Source organism: Leucoraja erinacea, chromosome 14 (genome assembly GCF_028641065.1).
Source record: "Leucoraja erinacea ecotype New England chromosome 14, Leri_hhj_1, whole genome shotgun sequence".
Classification (NCBI taxonomy): Eukaryota; Metazoa; Chordata; class Chondrichthyes; order Rajiformes; family Rajidae; genus Leucoraja; species Leucoraja erinaceus.
Window position 1 is genome coordinate 38386649 of NC_073390.1, and position 18277 is coordinate 38404925.

The window sequence follows — 18277 nt, forward strand, 5'->3', positions numbered from 1 at the left end:
TTGTTCTTGGGATCTCCCCTGTCGAGAATGCTGTTTACAAAATATTGTCTGTTCAATTCTAGTGTTCGTGTGCATAGAAACTTGCGGCTGGGACTCTATTCCAGGCTAGGATTCTATTCCGTGGAGCGCCAGAGGATGAGGGGTGATCATACAGAGGCGTGCAAAGTCATGGGAGGAATAGGTTGAGGAGACGCATAGAGTCAGGAAATCGCGAACCAGAGAACATTGGTTTAAGGTGAGGGGAAGGGGCGTATATTAGGAACCCGAGGCGTACCCTTTTTCACTCAGGGCGGTGGCTGTATGGAACGAGCTGCCGAAGGGATAGTTGAGGCAGGTAATGTCGCAACGTTTAAGAAACATTTGGACAGGTACATGGATAGGACAGGTTTAGAGGGATATAGGCCAAGCGCAGGTAAGTGGGACTTGTGTAGATGGGATATGTAGGTCGGCATGGGCTAGTTGGGCAGAAGGGCATATTTCCAGAGTGTACGACTATGGCTCTATAAACTGATTCTATTAGTCAAAGGAATGTCACTTCACCAAGCATCTTGTAAAATAACTAATATACAATGTCTATGTTCTATATTCTGTACAGTTGGAACCCGGATTGAGTTCGCGAGGCAGGAAGTTCACGGTTATTGAACTTTCTCGGCACATTTTACATTTTTAATCAGTACTGGTGGCTACGCTAAGGTCCAGTTATGATTTGACAACTACTCGCGTTTATACAGCGCGTTTGAGATACAAAGTGATCCCGAGTGGCTTCGTCTATAATTGATTTTGAATCGATTGCGGTGCTTGCTCGAAGGGCCGAATGGCCTCCTCCTGCACCTATTTCCTATGATAAATGTGAAAATACTGTTTCGCTCTGAATTAACGGTGTATAAATTAATCCAAATTACTATTATTCTGCTCCAAAAATGTGGAAATTGCCCAAGATTGCCGGATGGTGCCTTTATAAGGCCAAAAGCCCACGTTAAAATACACGTGTACCCCAACATCAAGGACTGGGCTGGAGGGAGCGAAACAGGCAACACAAGTATAAATTCTAGGTTATAAAGGGGGAGCGCACCCTCCTTACACATGGGAATCAGAGAGTCGGTTCCTTATTAATTACCCAGATAATCCCAACGACGTTCAACCGGACATTGTAATTAGAATATACCTGTTAATGCAAATTACTGTTAACAGACACAACAACAATGCAAACTATCTATATAATTTTAAAGGTACACAAAAAAGAAACTCAGCGGGTGCAGCAGCATCTCTGGAGCGAGGGAAATAGGCAACGTTTCGGGCTAACATCTTGAGCCAAACTAAATTATTTAGGTTTAAAGAAAAGCTGAAATAATATTTTACACTCCAGTTCAAAAGGTTATTGGAAAACTTTCTTACTCCAGATTCCAAAAAGGTGACCCTTCCCACAAAAACAGCGCCCGGCAGGAAAACCAACTCTTTTCAGTTCTTCGTAGTTCTTTATCCTCATGCTTTTTAATTATGTATCTTGTAAATTCGGAGTCAAATATTTTCACCGGCCCTCTTTTATTTTTACACTGCCTCTGCTTGCCAACAAGATGCCCGGCTTCCGTTAGCCGAGTTTATTCTTTGCGATGTATTAAACCGGAGGTGAGTGGCAGGAAGAGATCAGTGTTGGTGCTCGCGGTGAGACGCCATCTGAACTCTGACAGTTCACACTTCAGCTGCCCTCGACTGATTCCGAGCTGCAGATGATGGAAAACAAGACGTGTTCACTGACTTGCAGGCTTTTGCAAGCGCTTGAAACGTTGGCCGAGCACGCTAATTTCAAAGATAAACTTCTCATTATGAAACCCAGTGAGTAATGCATGGCAGCGCCGAAATATTATTTGAATGAAGACACTTTTTCAACTTTTGTTGGGAACAACTATTTTTAGAAAGTTGGGTTTAGATTTATTATCATCAGATGTATCAAGGTACAATGAAACACGTTGTTTAGTATGCTATCTGATACTATTATCAGATCAAATAATAAATAAAATCAGCTCAAACTCAAGTACAATAAGTAGAGCAAAGCGGAAGATCCAGAGTGCAGGATGTAGTTCTCATCATTAGTCAAGTCAAGTCACATTTAAAAAACAACTCTCGTTGGCCAAAGTGCTTTACATTTGTTATAAGAATAGCACAACAAAACAAACTACATACATATATACATGTAGCCCTCACTCAGAGGACGTCAGGAAAGGCTTGGGAGTATAGATAAGTCTTTAGTCTTGACTTAAAAGAGTCGATGGAGGGGGCAGTTCTGATGGGAAAGGGGATGCTGTTCCACAGTCTAGGGGCTGCAACCGCAAAGGCGTGGTCGCCCCTGAGCTTATGCCTAGACCGTGGGATATTCAGCAAACCCCAAGTCGGCTGATCTGAGGGGCCTGGAGGTGGAGTGGTGGGTGAGAAGACTTTTTATGTAGGTGGGGGCAAGCTCGTTGAGGGCTTTGTAGACATGGAGGAGAATCTTGAAGTTAATACGGAACCGCACAGGGAGCCAGTGGAGAGAGGCCAGGATCGGGGTGATGTGGTCCCTTTTTCGGGTGCCCGTCAGGAGTCTCGCTGCGACGTTTTGGACCAGGTGCAGGCGGGACAGGGAAGATTGGCTGATGCCACTGTAAAGGGAGTTGCAGAAATCTAGGCTGGAGGAGATGAATGTGTGGATGATCTTTTCCAGATCATCAAACTGGAGGAATTTTTTTTTTTTAGCTATCGTCTGAAGCTGAAAGAAGCTAGCGTTTTACCACGGCATTGACTTGATTGTCAAATTTCAGTGCTGAGTCAAATATCACGCCAAGGTTTTTGACGTGAGGTTTGAGTAGTGGGGTATGGTTTCCAAGGCTGCCTGCTATAATTTTGATTGAGTCCGAGGGGCCGAGAAGGATGACCTCAGACTTATAGTGCACCAGTTCCATTGACAAAGTCCAATGTCTGCAATGGGGTAGAGGTGCATCGGACCATACCCAAGTTCATGAAAGGACAATTCAGGACATTGATTACAGGGGAAGAAGTTAATCCTGAGTCTGGTGGTGTGTGCATTTCTGCCAGGTGGAGGCAGGGAGAAGGAATGATGAGAGTGGGATGTCATTAATTATGTTGGCTTTTTCCAATGCAGCATGAAAGTGTAGATGGAGTCAATGGAGGGAAGTCTGGTCGGTGTGATTTACTGGTCTACATGTATAACTCTGTGCAATTTCTTGCAGACCATAAGACATTGCAGCAGAATTAAGCCATTCAATCATGGGTGATCTATTTATCCCTCTCAACCCAACTCTCCTGTACTGTAACCTTTGATGCTCTTCCCAATCAAGAACTTATGAATCTCTGTCTTAAAAATACCCAATGTCTTGGCCTCCACAACTGTGTGCAGCAATGAACTCCACAGTTTCACTACTCTTGGCTCACGATACTTCTCTTCGTCACCATTTCAAAGGTTTGTCCTATTATTCTGAGACTAGGTTCTCTGGTCCTTGACTATCCCATTACACGAAACATCCTTTCTACATCCACTCTATCCAGGCCTTTCATTATCTGGCAGGTTTCAATGAGACTCTCCCTCCTCTTTCTACACTCCAGTGAGTATAGGCCCAGAGCCATAAAACGCTCCTCATACGTTAACCTAACCATCCCTGGGATCATTTTGAAACCTCTCCAAAGCCAGCACATCTGTCCTCAGCCATGGGGCCCAAAACTGCTCACAATATTCCAAATGTAGCCTCACCAGCATCTGATAAAGCCTCAGCATTACATCCTTGCTTCTATATTCTAGTCCCCTCAAAATGAATGCTAACATTGCATTTGCTTTCCTTACTGCTGACTCGACCTACAAACTAACGTTTTGGCAATCCTGCACCAGCTCTCCCATGTCCCTTTGCACGTCCAATTTCTGTATCATTCTCCCCATTTAGAAAGTAGTCCACAACTTTACCTCCTCAAAAAACTCCAACGGATTTGGCAGACAAGATCCCCCCTTATCAAAACCGTTTACAGTCTTGGGCCAAACTTGTCGCAAACCAAGCTGTTACGCAACCCAACAGTATGTTTACTATGGAGCTTCTGTAGAAGTTTGTGAAAGTAATAAGAAACGTGCTGAATTTCCCCAGTCTTCATAGGAAACAGGGGTCAAAGATATCAAAATGTGGAGTTTACCAGAAGCTTGTTTGTATCTCAGAGTTTGTGGATGGCACAAAGCTGGGAGGCAGTGTGAGCTGCAAGGCGGATGCTATGAGGCTGCAGAGTGGTTTAGGTTGGGTGGGTGGGCAGATGCATGGCAGATGCAGTATAATGTGGATAAATGGGAGGTTATCCTCTTTGGTGGCATCAGTCACTGAAAGTAAGCATGCAGGCAAAGCAGGCAGTGAAGAAAGCAAATGGCATGTTGGCCTTCATAGCAAAAGGATTTAAGCAGAAGCAAGGAGATCCTACTGTGCTTGTACAGGGCCCTGTTGAGACTACACATGGAGTATTGTGTGCAGTTTTGGTCTCCTAATTTGAGGGACATTATTGCTATTGAGGGGTTGCAATATTGGTTCACTAGGTTAATTCCTGGGATGGTGGGACATATATATAATGAAAGAATGGATCGACTGGGCTTATATTCACTGGAATTTAGCAGGATGAGAGGATATCTTATAGAAACATATACAATTCTTAAAAGATTGGACAAAAAATGTCCTGATATTGGGGGAGTCCAAGAACCAGGGGTCACAGTTTAAGAATAAGGGGTTGTCCCATTTAGGACTACGATTAGGAAAAACCTTTTCACCCAGAGCGTTGTGAATCTGTGGAATTCTCAATTCCTTTCAGCTTCTCTGCTTATGTTGCTTCCACATGCGTTTATTGCTGTGAGCTGATTTGATGTTCAGAATAAAATCACCAATTCTTTCTGCACTGGGCCACAGAAAACCAATATTTCTGTTAAATCCAGCTCTCTTTCCGAAATCATGTTGTCAGACTCTGTTATGTATCAGCTCCATTGCCTTTAACAACATCTCCTTCACATCAGCAACAAATTCAAATAAAGTCAGTCATGACTTTCCTTTTGCATCCTGTCATTTACTAAAATGTGTGATTATGGGGACAATTGTGTTTAAATATTCTCTGAAAAAACACATTCTGCCATAGCTGTTGGTCTGACTTAGGCACTTAGTGGCAGGCTTCAATTTTTGGTTTACCATTTATGTTATTTGCAATACTCTGGTCCTTCAATAAAGATCCAATGAAGGTTGTGGTGAGAGCTCCTGCCATCTCCACCCAAGCCTCTCTCAGCAACATGAAATGCACAATGTCCGGTTTTATATATTTTTTTATTTGAATGCTGGCATCAACTCAGTTGTCTCCTTATATATGAGGATACTGTCAGAATAATTTACATGAGACTTGAGGGACAGTTAACTTCTTTTTTATTTGCAATAACTTGTCAGACAAGGAGAACAGTCAAGCTAGAGACTGCTCTACAGAATCAAAGCATGCACTATTTTTATATAACTTTTGATAGCATAAATGTGACACCAGTTTACAGGCTTAACTATTGTGATCCAGTATTCTGTCATTTTCCCCTCAAAAACATGTGGGCGTTCAAGTTGTTGACTGAGTGGGCCACTTGAACCAGGCATGTTTAGCCAAGCGCTGAAGGGCGACTTCACTTGAGTAAAGATAGATACAAAATGCTGGAGTAACTCAGTGGGACAGGCAGCATATCTGGAGAAAATGAATGGGTGATGTTTTGGGCCTAGACACATTTAGCGACCCCTTTTGATTATAGGAATTATCCCTTTCCCAAATGTCAATATCATGACTTGTATTGCAGGCTTTAAGTTTATAACCCATAAATTTATAACCCAAATATAAAAGAAAAATTGGAATCAGACTACAGTCTGAAGAAGGGGTCTGGCCCAAAACGAACCCTATTCCTTTTCTCAAGAGGTGCTGAGTTACTCCATAATTTTGTTTATCTTAGGTTTACACCAGCATCTGCAGTTCCTTCCTACACATTTCAGTGAAGCAAAGTTTGATTCCCACAGAATTAAGCACTGCCCATTTTTAAGACAAAATGGAAGAACAGCTGAGATCTACCTACAATTCTCATAATACAAACATACCAATTAGAAGCTGAAGGAGGACACTAGGCCTCTCAAGCCTGCTCTGCCATTCCATAATATAATTGCTGATCTGATTGCAACCGCAACCTAGCACTTCCTGGTAACATCTCACCTCTTTGCTCATGAGGAATCCATCTACCTTTTCCATGAAAATATTCAAACATTTTACTTCCATTGAGAGGAAAATATTTCACCACATCTCTGATTTAAAGAGGTGCATGCTTATTTTTAAGCAGTGCTCCCTGGTTCCGGATTCTCCAGATTGATTCTGTTTTCAATCAAATACCCTTTCCCTGGGGTATCTTGGTCAGCATGGATGAGTTAGGCTGAAGGATCTGTTTCTTTGCTGTATTTCTATGATTCATCTATACAGCCGATGCAAGCTCAGCCTGTCCAACCCTTGAGTCCAGAAAACCACTTCTGCACTGCTTCCATTGCATTAACACCCTTCCTGAAAATAAGGGACCACTACTTATACAATACTCCAGATGTGCCTATTTCACAGAAACATAATCTTCCTCATTTTTTATTCAAAACACCCAAGTGATAAATAATATCCTGTTAATATTAATTTCTCACTAAATCTTCACACTAGCCTTTTGCAAATCATGCAAAGCACTTAGATCCCTCTGCACCTCAAAGCTCTGCAAACTACAATTTAGATAACAAGTTCTGGGCACCCACCACCCTCGGTGTAAAAACTGTGCCTCTCTCACTTTAAAACTATGCCCTCAAGTCTTAGACATTTCTATCCCTGGAAAGGGCTTCTGACTGCCTATCTTATCTATGCCTCATAATTGTATATACTTCTATCAGGGCTCCTCAGCCTCTGATGCTCCAGAGAAAACAAATACATGTGTACAACCTCTTATAGCTGATACCCTCCTCTAATCTAAGCAGCATTTGGCAAACCTCTTTTGCATTCTCTCCAAAGACTCCACATCCTTCCTCTAATGTGATGACGTTAAATTAAATGTGCAGATTAAATTAAAATGTACATTGTATGAAGTATTGCTGAGGTTTTAGGCAAAATACGAAAATACCACATGCTCTGCTTGCATTTATTTTTGGAGACTTACAGATAGAATTATCTGGCAAGTGTTATGTTGCTGGAAAGGTACACTGCACCTTGAATTTTACATTTGCCGATCTCAGGCCGATCCTCCAGAATAGCAAAGCCACCCTTGACACTTTGCACACATGTCAAAATTAATTATCTATTCATTCTACTTACCTGATTGAAATTCAGTAACCATACACTGCAAGGATACTACTGTTTCACAGTAACTGGCCTCTCATACTATTACTTGCCAAGTAATAGGAAATTCAATGCCATTAGCAACATAAATGAGAAGAAAAAGAATAGGAACACCCAAAACAAAAAGGTGGTTAATATAACACATCAACAAGTAAAAAGCAGTATAAAAAGTGTTTGACATTTACATAGGTGCATCTTTATGAAAAATGATTAAGATATCTTAACCATTATAGAAGTACGCCATAAGGGTGGAATAGTGGCACAGCTTGTAGAGCTGCTGCCTCCCAGCACCTCTCTGACCTCGGGTGCGGTCTGTGTGGCGTTAGCATGTTCTTTCTGTGACTGTGTGTGTTTCCTCCGGGTCTGGATTCCTCCCACATCCCAAAAATGCACAGGTTTGTAGATTAATTTGGCCTTTGTAAATTACTCCTAATGCGTAGGTAGTGAATGAGAAAGTGAGATAACATCGAACTATTGTAAATGGGAGAACGATTGTCGGTGTGGACTGAGGGTGAGTTGAAGGGCCTGTTTCTATTTTGTATCTCAAAACTAACCTGAACTAAACCCAAGTAGAATTAGACATAAATGCAAGTTTTGAGACGGAATATATCCAGGATTGTTTTCACATTCAAAGATCATACATTCAGTATAAAGAATCTACGTGAAAAAGAATATAGAGGCCAACTTTTGGGACACCATATGTAGATGTGTTTCCATGCAGCAGACATGCTCATAGCCACAGTGTTAAGAGGAAATCAGATCAGATTATCAGAAATCAGATGAAGCACATCAAACGAGCTGAGGTGATATCTGTAAAGGCCATGTTTGTGAGACCTGGATGTGCTTAGTGAGTTAGAGGTGTTTCAAGATTAAGATCTTGTTGCAGGCAACTATGTGCGTCAAATATTTCTCAATAAAAGTTTCCAAAATGAATCTTTGATGTTAGGTTTATATTTAAATCCTCACTTTATTGCAATGTACAAACTAGCTTGCAGCCATATTCATTTGGTACAGATACACCATTAAATTAGTTAGATACCTTTTAGGAATGAAACAAAACAAAAAAGATAATTTTACAAAATTCGTCTCTGAGCTGTGAGTTAAATTAGTTGGAGCATAAATCTGAAACTCAAGCACATTCACCATCATTTTTAAATCCATTATTTTTAAAAGTGGGAAAATGATGGTGAGTGCATGTATTTTGTTGTGAAATGGGTTACCCGTAGGTTTTCTCTTCAAATCCCATTGCTTAATTCAACGTTAACTTCTAGAAAAGAAAACCACTTTTTAAAAAACTTTAAAACTTTTTTTTACTGTTCCTGACATGCATCAATGGCCTCACATGCAGGCAACAACTGGCATTTGACAATCACAAAGAAAAGCAGGTCTTCATAACTTTGACACTTCAATAAGAACATGTTTAAACATCCATGCACATATGAAAAGGAAGCTTGAGCACCTTGCTGCAGAATCGGTGAGGATTGTTGGCAGAAATTATAAAGGCTCAGAGTCACCACAGGCACTTTGTACTGAAGTTTAATGTGTCATTTACAAACTACTTATCATGGCTGTATCCATGGTAATATGCTAGATCTGCATTTTTAGTTGAAGCTTTTACTCCAGTCATTGTCAGTGCTTCAGACAAGGTGCTAACAATACTCAAAGGGGAAGGTAGAAAATGCACATGTTTGGTGAGTACTTTCATGCAAACAAGCATTTTATATCAACCCTCCTGAGTAGCTATAACTGCAGACTCGGGTTTACCAAGCAAATCAATACCTTCTATCACCATAGACTTTAAACGTACAAAGTTGCACCCAGTCATGCCACTCTACTGCTAACTGTTGCTTTATTACACTGAATATTGTCAGGAACATTCTATTGCATCTGTGCAGTTCTTCTTCTGATAATCAGTCTAAATGCAATAAAATGGCAGATTTCAAAATCTGAAAGAAAACATGTGAAAATATTCAGCAGGACCGGAAATATGTGGCGTTCAAGATTGTTCTGATGTAAGACTGCCTTCTCCCATTGATCCCTTCAGGGTCCATGAAAATAAATGCATTCAGTTTGACCTGAAGAGTGGACAGTGTGATTGATCCTTTTCACGACACATACCTCCCACTAGATGCAACACAGCAACGTCAATATTGCTGGGGAAACTCATTATTTCTACTTATTTGAAGTACAACTTCCTGACGAACAGGTCCCGTGAAAAGGGAGTCCCCTCGCTGAGGTCCTTCGTGCTCACTAGCAGGGTATTGTGGATTCCCTGTCCTCCCACTGCATTTGCTGCTGCCATTCTGATCATTTTCCAATGTCCTATAGATTCAGGATCAATTCCTGTGGATTGGAGGGTAGCTAAGGGGGAGATGCAGCGAGACCTGGGTGTCATGGTACACCAGTCATTGAAGGTAGGCATGCAGGTGCAACAGGTAGTAAAGAAAGCGAATGGTATGTTAGCTTTCATTGCAAAAGGATTTGAGTATAGGAGCAGAGAGGTTCTACTGCAGTTGTACAGGGTCTTGGTGAGACCACACCTGGAGTATTGCGTACAGTTTTGGTCTCCAAATCTGAGGAAGGACATTATTGCCATAGAGGGAGTGCAGAGACGGTTCACCAGACTGATTCCTGGGATGTCAGGACTGTCTTATGAAGAAAGACTGGATAGACTTGGTTTATACTCTCTAGAATTTAGAAGATTGAGAGGGGATCTTATAGAAACTTACAAAATTCTTAAGGGGTTGGACAGGCTAGATGCAGGAAGATTGTTCCCGATGTTAGGGAAGTCCAGGACAAGGGGTCACAGCTTAAGGATAAAGGGGAAATCCTTTAAAACCGAGATGAGAAGAACTTTTTTCACACAGAGAGTGGTGAATCTCTGGAACTCTCTGCCATAGAGGGTAGTTGAGGCCAGTTCATTGGCTATATTTAAGAGGGAGTTAGATGTGGCCCTTGTGGCTAAGGGGATCAGGGGGTATGGAGAGAAGGCAGGTACGGGATACTGAGTTGGATGATCAGCCATGATCATATTGAATGGCGGTGCAGGCTCAAAGGGCCGAATGGCCTACTCCTGCACCTATTTCTATGTTTCTATGTTTCTAATGTTATCCCACTTTTTAAGAAATGCGAGAGAGAGAAAACAAGGAATTATAGACCAGTTAGCCTGACATCGGTGGTGGGGAAGATGCTGGAGTCAATCATAAAAGATGAAATAGCGACACATTTGGATAGCAGTAACAGGATCGGTCCGAGTCAGCATGGATTTACGAAGGGGAAATCTTCTGGATTTTTTTGAGGATGTAACTAGGAAAATGGAAAGGGGAGAGCCAGTGGATGTAGTGGACCTGGAGTTTCAGAAAGCATTTGATAAGGTCCCACATAGGAGATTAGTGAGCAAAATGAGGGCACATGGTATTGTGTGTAGAGTGCTGACATGGATAGTAAATTGTTTGGCAGACAGGAAACAAAGAGTAGGGATTAACGGGTCCCTTTCAGAATGGCAGACAGTGATTAGCAAGGCTCAGTGCTGGAACTGCAGCTATTTACAATATACATCAATGATTTAGATGAAGGGATTCAAATAACATTAGCAAATTTGCAGATAACACAAAGCTGGGTGGCAGTGGAACTGTGAGGAGGATGCTATTAGAATACAGGGTGACTTAGACAGTCTGTCGGTCTGGTCGGTAGGCCGGTGAGTGCTGCGAGGGGTCGGTCGGACTGTCGGTAGGCCAGTGAATCCTGGGAGGGGTCGGTCGGACTGTCGGTAGGCCGGTCAGTGCTGCGAAGATTCAGTCGGGCAGTTGGTAGGCTGGTGAGTGTTGCGAAGGGGTCGGTCGGGCTGTCGGTAAGCCGGTGAATGCAGCATGGGGTCGGTCGGGCTGTCGGTAGACAGGTGAGTGCTGCGAGGGATCGGTCCGGCTGTCGGCCGGACGGTGTTGCAGCGAGCGTGCGGGCGGACTGACGGAGCCGGCACTCTGGGGTGCTGAAGGCGGCCCGGGCGGCGTTCAAGGCAGTGCTGCTCCTCACCACCAGAAGGGCATGCTGGCCGAGGTGGATGCGCTGCGGGGCCACACGTACGGAGCCCGCAACCCATCCCAAAGCGGCTTCAGCTCCAGCAGTGGGCAGCTTTGGATTGGTGGGGCGGGTTAGGGTTAGGCATTTTCCTGTCAGTGGAAGATGCCTTAGCCTTCCCCCAGCCTGGCATTGCCCCAGTCCCACTATCGCTGTGACCCCCCCACTCTGCACACTGGCAGTCAGTGTGGTTCAGTAAACGGGGGAACCCACAGGAACTGCCCTCGCCCATTAATTAGGCTGGTTCAGGAGCCGGACCTCTGCGGCAATCATTCAAAAAACACAATCACAATTATATTTTTATTTTATTATTTATTTCGAACAGAATAAAAGAATAAAAAGCAAGTGTGAAACAGCATACAAAAAACAAAACAAAAATATTTGTAAGGTGTCATAAATAATATCTATAAATAAATGAAATCATATGTGTCCGAAAAGGAGCAGGAAAAAGCCAAACCTGATTAATTCCCACCCCTTATTCAACTGCTTGTAATTATCTTATACAAATTTAGCAGCTATATGTACACCATATGGACACCAGCCACTATATGTACACCAAATTATTTACATTTAAACACTAATCAAATATTTACAAAGCCATACAAAAAAGAAAAAAAGAAACAGAAAAGAAAAAACCCTCATATACTATACAGTATCTTATATTCATTCTATTATTTTTATATACTATAGATATACATAATTATATATGATTACAGTCATATTCACAAGTCATATATATGTATATATATAGTTTGAATAGACTGCAACAGAAATAGGCTCCCCATGGTGTAATGTACACAAAAATGCTGGAGAAACTCAGCGGGTGCAGCAGCATCTATGGAGCGATATTACCCCATGGTGTAATATAGTCATTGGACACTAGATGGCGCTTAGAAACATAGAAAATAGGTGCAGGAGGAGGCCATTCGGCCCAGCACCGCCATTCATTGTGATCATGGCTGATCGTCCCCTATCAATAACCCGTGCCTGGCTTCTCCCCATATCACTCCATTAGCCCCTAGAGCTCTATCTAACTCTCTCTTAAATCCATGCAGTGATTTGGGCTCCACTGCCCTCTGTGGCAGGGAATTCCATAAATCCACAACTCTCTGGGTGAAAATTACCTCCTTTATTCTAAGACTGTGGCCCCTGATTCTGGACTCACCCAACATTGAAAACATTTTTCCTGCATCTAGCTTCTCCAGTCCTGTTATAATTTTATATGTTTCTATAAGATATCCCCTCATCCTTCTAAACTCCAATGAATACAAGCCTAGTCTTTTAAATCTGACGGATTGAACTCCCTATCCGTCTGTTCCTGTGCCTTGCCAAGATGGCCATTCATGAGTCCAGGCAGTGGGTAATCGACGGCCGCACCGGGGTTGACTGCCTGCACCTTTTCCGGGCCTACGTCTGTGCCCGCGTGTCCCTAGAGAGGGAACACACGGTGTCCACGGGGACTTTGGAGGCATTCCGTGAACGCTGGTCGCCACAGGAGGTCGAGTGTTTTGCTGATAAAGTTGGCATTATATTAATTTGATGATCGATTGTTTGTAAACTGTCAACATAGGCAGTCTTTGATTGTGTTAATACTTCGTATGTTTATTTTTATATTTTTGAATAAAAGTATTTGTATAATTTTTTTAAATGAGGCATGACGGGAAATGTAACCTGTCCCCACCACAATGTCTACAACTCCCCTGAGCCGCTGGGCGCTGCCAGGTCCAACGACCAGGGACAGGCCCAACGGCTCCCCCTGTAGGCCGGCAGTGTGACGGCGTGTCCAACAACCAGGGGCTGGCTCAGTGGCTCCCCCTGTAGGCCGGCAGTCTGCCAGGTCCAACGACCAGGGACCGGCTCAGTGGCTCCCCCTGTAGGCCGGCAGTCTGTCAGGTCCATCGACCAGGGACCGGCTCAGTGGCTCCCCCTGTAGGCTGGCAGTCTGCCAGGTCCAACGACCAGGGACCGGCTCAGTGGCTCCCCCTGTAGGCCGGCAGTCTGTCAGGTCCATCGACCAGGGACCGGCTCAGTGGCTCCCCAAGTCTGCCAGGTCCAACGACCAGGGACCGGCTCAATGGCTCCCCCTGTAGGCCGGCAGTCTGCCAGGTCCAACGACCAGGGACTGGCTCAGTAGCTCCCCCTGTAGGCCGACAGTCTGCCAGGTCCAACGACCAGAGACCGGCTCAATGGCCCCCCCTGTAGGCCAGCAGTCTGCCAGGTCCAACGACCAGGGACCGGCTCAGTGGCTCTCCCTGCAGGCCGGCAGTCTGACCGCGTGTCCAACCAGCAGGGACCAGCTCAGTGGCTCCCCCTGTAGGCTGTCAGTCTGCCAGGTCAAACGACCAAGGAATGGCTGAGTGCCCCCCCTGTAGGCCGGCAGTCGGACCACGGGTCCAACCAGCAGGGACCAGCTCAGTGGCTCCCCCTGAAGCCGTGATCCGCTGGTCCAGGTCAAGTACTACGTTGTACTGAGGACTTTTCCCTTTAGCTCAGAACCTCAAGTCCTGGCAACATCCTTCTAAATCCTTTCTGCACTCAAAGGTCGAAAACTTCCACAGAATTAAGAAGGGGACCAAAGAAGCCTCGTTAAAATCATTACAATAATCCCGTTTCTCAAGCTGTTAATATTTAGGTGAATTATCAATTCATATTGTGGAACATGGGAATGCTGGAATTTAGGCCATAATTAAGTTCAATTTAATGTACAGAAATTCTAGCGAGCAGATGAATCAGTCATGTTTGGGACATTTGGAAGAAACTTGGAGTAAGGAACTCGTTTCACTCGATGCGTGCATTGTCATTACCCATGGCCACAATGTACACACTCGGGCACTTTGTGCGTCGCCTCTGATATTTGTACAGAACCCATTCCTTCGATCTCCAAACTTGCAATGATTATTTCCCATATGACTGAATATTTGATTGATGCCTATCCTGCTCTGTGTGCTGTTCTTAACGTGTTTATTATTTTCAAAAATGTTGTTTTGCACAAACCTTCAGGGAGCAGTGAATTAAGCAATGCTCATTGTTTCTTTTATTCCAGTACATTTTGGAGCTGGCAGATGCATTGCTATATCGTCATGCAAAGAAGGTCATTCATCGGGACATTAAACCAGAGAATCTGATGAGCGGCCTTCATGGGGAGCTGCAGATAGGTGACTTTGGATGGTCTGTCCATTCTCCCTCATCCAGGTTGGTGCCACCTCATTTGCACTTTTGTAAAGTATGATGAATTCCAAATTATTTCCTATTTTTCTTCATTGATTCCAAAACATTTAATTGTCTTATCTCTAAAGGGACATTAACAAGAGCTGGGATGTAATAATAGTCAGAAAAGGTTCAATCCTCTAAAGTGGACACTGGAAATGTGAAATTCCTGAGCCCCCTCTTGCCTGGTGAATTTACTATCTCCTGGTGAGCAGTTTTCTCACTCAAATTAATGAATTGGCAATTGAGAAGAAATAAGGGAGTTTATTGTGGGGAAAACCTAAGTTTCTAAATGTTAACATGACCGTCTCCATTGATCACTATTGTTGGCGACCGGCTCTTGATTTAGGAGGAGCTGAGGGTTTACTTACCTCTCACTCTATTCGGGTAAAATGGAAATCGTTTCTTTTTCATCTGAGATTTTTACTTGGTGGCATGGATCACACCCTTGTTTGGACTGTGCTGAGCTTAATAACATTTCACTGATTTTTCAACCACTATACTTGCAGCAACATCATACTGTATCCTTTTCTCTTTGTCTTGATCAGAAGTTGCTCCAAACTAGTTTCAGTTGCGTACCAGTTCCTTACATCAGTGCCTTCTCTTTGCAAAGTATAGCCTACCCAGAATATGACTATTATTGGATTCTCTGGTGTAGTGGGCCATGTATTATCCCTGTGGTTTGAGCTCCAGTAGCCTCTCTCCCAAAGAGTAACCGTCATCCTTCAGTTAATTCCTTAAGAACTGTTTCCCACATATTCAGAGGCCTTTGGCCATGCACATGTTTAATTGTTCTCTGAATTACAATAAACATTTTGTTTTCTTGTTATTTCCTATTCATCTCAAGCTTCCTTCTAATCCCTTGCGATCTTGTTTTCCAAAGACTGTTCTTCCCACTTGTGAAATGGTGAGTATGGCCACTTCAGTCCCATTACTGATTGAGTCGTATGTAGCGGCACCCAGTGGTTAAGCTATGTTATGCAGAACCCTCGGGACTGTCAAGTGACAGGGTTTTTTCATCGGGTTTCGAGTTAGGAGGTGTTTTCAGTTAGCTAGTGCTCTTTGCAATGACAACAACTTCAAACCGTTTCTCTCGACTAAGTGCACGTGTAATTCGAATGCGTTTTGGTAATAAAACTATTTGTTCTAACCGCTTGGTCTTGCTACAATTGATGATCCCATCGATCCAAAATACTTCACTATTTATTTAAAAACAGTTGTGATTTTGAAAAGACTTCACAATTACATTTTAAAAAGACTTCACAATCACAATTAAATAAGTTTTTTTAATTACTTTGTCCCCCCCCCCCCCTTCCTGCCCAACCTCAGCCTCACGGACCTTAGCGTATCCCTAATTCCTAAACCCCATTTCCATCACTGATTGCAATTTATATGTAACACCACATTGCAGGTTCTACAGAGATTTTGATTATATTGAGTGGATGTTTCTAGATTAATTTATGGGAATTAAACATCAAATTCCTTCCATCTGGCATATAAATTCATGACAGTGAGATTTAAAAATCATGTTATATTGTGAATTCTTGTGTGAATGGGATTAGTTTGTTATTTGGATACTTAGGCTATTTTTAAAAATTATAATTTTCTTAAAAAATTGAATCTACAGGACATTCTTAATGGGAAAGTAGTGGGCAGAAAGGCATGTCTTGCGTGGTTTGAAGAGCAAAAACCTGTAGTTTCCAATGCCAAAATTGAAAAGTTGAGGAGAAACAAGGTGTACAGAGTTGTTTATTGGTTACAATCTGAGGAGTATGATGATGCTACTGTTTATGATATGCCAATGTACCAGCTAGCAACTGACCTTCTCCATAAAGACTTGGTCTATTGCTAGAAATTGTAATTTATTTACCTATCTGTTACGGACTTACAGCATTTTATACAATAATATTAAAGTTCTGATCTTGAGAATATCACATTTTTGAATTTTCAAGGCAGTCTAGTTTATTACTATTTCCGTCACAACTTGTGTCAAAATCTCAAAATGTTGTAACATTGCTAGAAAATGTACCTGCATCTTGGAGGCCGTAGGTTAGGTTGTTAGCCAAGAAAGATAGACTTTGTTAATCCTCAGTACAGCAACATCAAGAACTATGTTGCTGTCCTGAGGGATAGCCAAGTCTTTTCCTCATTGCTAGCAGCTGATGGGAAGTGGCTGTAAAGTGGGATGCGGCTGTAAAAGGACAGCGCTGCTGGGGGGAAGAGTTCCTTTCACAGCGTGTGAGTAGTCTGGCCAGGGGTAAAGTTGCGGGGAGGGCAGGAGCTTTGAGAAGGAGGCGGTCGGGGATCATACCAGCATCCAGCTCAAGAGCAGTTACACGGCCGATGGATAACAGGACAGCGGGTGGTGGAGCTTACTCCATATGTCAGGGTGAGTAACCTCAATTGATTCCTTGCTCGCGCTGACACAGGAGTAAGCTCCACCGCCTGCTGTGATGTTATCCATCGCCCGTTGACCCACTCCGCTCTATGATCTTTGCTCTTGAGCTGGTCCCCTCACTGTTCAGACGGAGAGCACTGCCAGAGGTTAGCGGGCCGGAAGAAGGCGCTGTGATGGCAGTTGGTTCTGCTGTCCGGTGATGGCGGCCACTCATAGCCATGCAAGCTTCTTCCCTCCCCGGCCACAATGCGGTGGCTCTGCGCCCGGAGCGCCGCGGCAGTGGTGAGTGAGTGGGTTACTGGCATGAACCCCGACCCCCTCCTTCTCAACGCTCCCGCCCTCCCCACAACTTTACCCCTGGCTAGGCTCCCCACACGCTGTGAAAGTAAATCTCCCCCCCAATTGGTCCCTTGAGCTAGTGTAGTCATTCAATAAGATGACAACTGATTCATGTTGTCCCGGTGTGCTCCCGTTTTTCCCATCATCTTTCCACCTGCCGTCACCCTCCCCCCCCCCACCCATTCAGTAATTCAGAAAGAAGGAGATTTGGAAGCCTTGGGCAAATTGAATTGTTACTTTATTTTTTTATTTTCTTATTTTTACGGAGAGAACAATCTGCACATGCGCGGTTTAAGATTTCTTTAAAGCCGACTGACTGTCATATTACTCACGACACGACTCATTTATAATTATTCATTCATATTTCTATAAAAATTGTTCCCAATTGTGTCCAGCACCTCCTAAGGCCGGCCTTGTTTTCAGAGATTATCCGGCTGAGGCTGTTAAGAGATGAGCACTTTTTAATGAGGCAATAGCAATTCTGAGGCAGATCCCAACGCTCAGATTTGGACTGCTGTACCCTGCTACGTTCCGAGTCACCTACAAGGCGACAGAACCCTTCTATACTGATCACAAAAAAGCACTTGAATTCTCTCGGGAGATTGAAAAGTCGTTGGAGGGGTGAATATCATCCCACGGCTTTAATAGCCGGCAGAGAACTGATTGAACTTTAAGGTGTTACAACTTAAAGATCTGAGTTTGGTGAACAAGTTAAATTACTATTAATTACTACTAATTACCACTAATAAAAAATATTATTAATTACTACCAATAAGAAATTCAAGCAATACTTGACGTACACTTTACCTCGAATACTCAACTAACACTTCCTGGGGGGGGGGGGGGGGGGGGATTGGCCTATTGTTGGATTACATT

The 18277-nt window shown here is 43.3% G+C and overlaps 1 protein-coding gene and 1 long non-coding RNA gene across 2 annotated transcripts in view; one reads left to right on the plus strand and one right to left on the minus strand.

Moving 5' to 3' along the window:
- Positions 1–4281, minus strand: part of LOC129703600 (uncharacterized) — a 16836-nt gene extending 12555 nt beyond the window's left edge. Inside the window, exon 1 of the mRNA XM_055646201.1 lies at positions 1396–4281. Coding sequence (XP_055502176.1) covers positions 1396–1486 — 91 coding nt within the window. The 5' untranslated portion in view covers positions 1487–4281. The remainder of the gene's footprint in view (positions 1–1395) is intronic.
- Positions 1–15753, plus strand: part of LOC129703601 (uncharacterized) — a 23980-nt gene extending 8227 nt beyond the window's left edge. Inside the window, exons 2-3 of the long non-coding RNA XR_008724591.1 lie at positions 14501–14649; positions 15512–15753. This is a non-coding gene — a long non-coding RNA (uncharacterized LOC129703601). The remainder of the gene's footprint in view (positions 1–14500; positions 14650–15511) is intronic.
- Positions 15754–18277: the final 2524 nt, after the last annotated feature.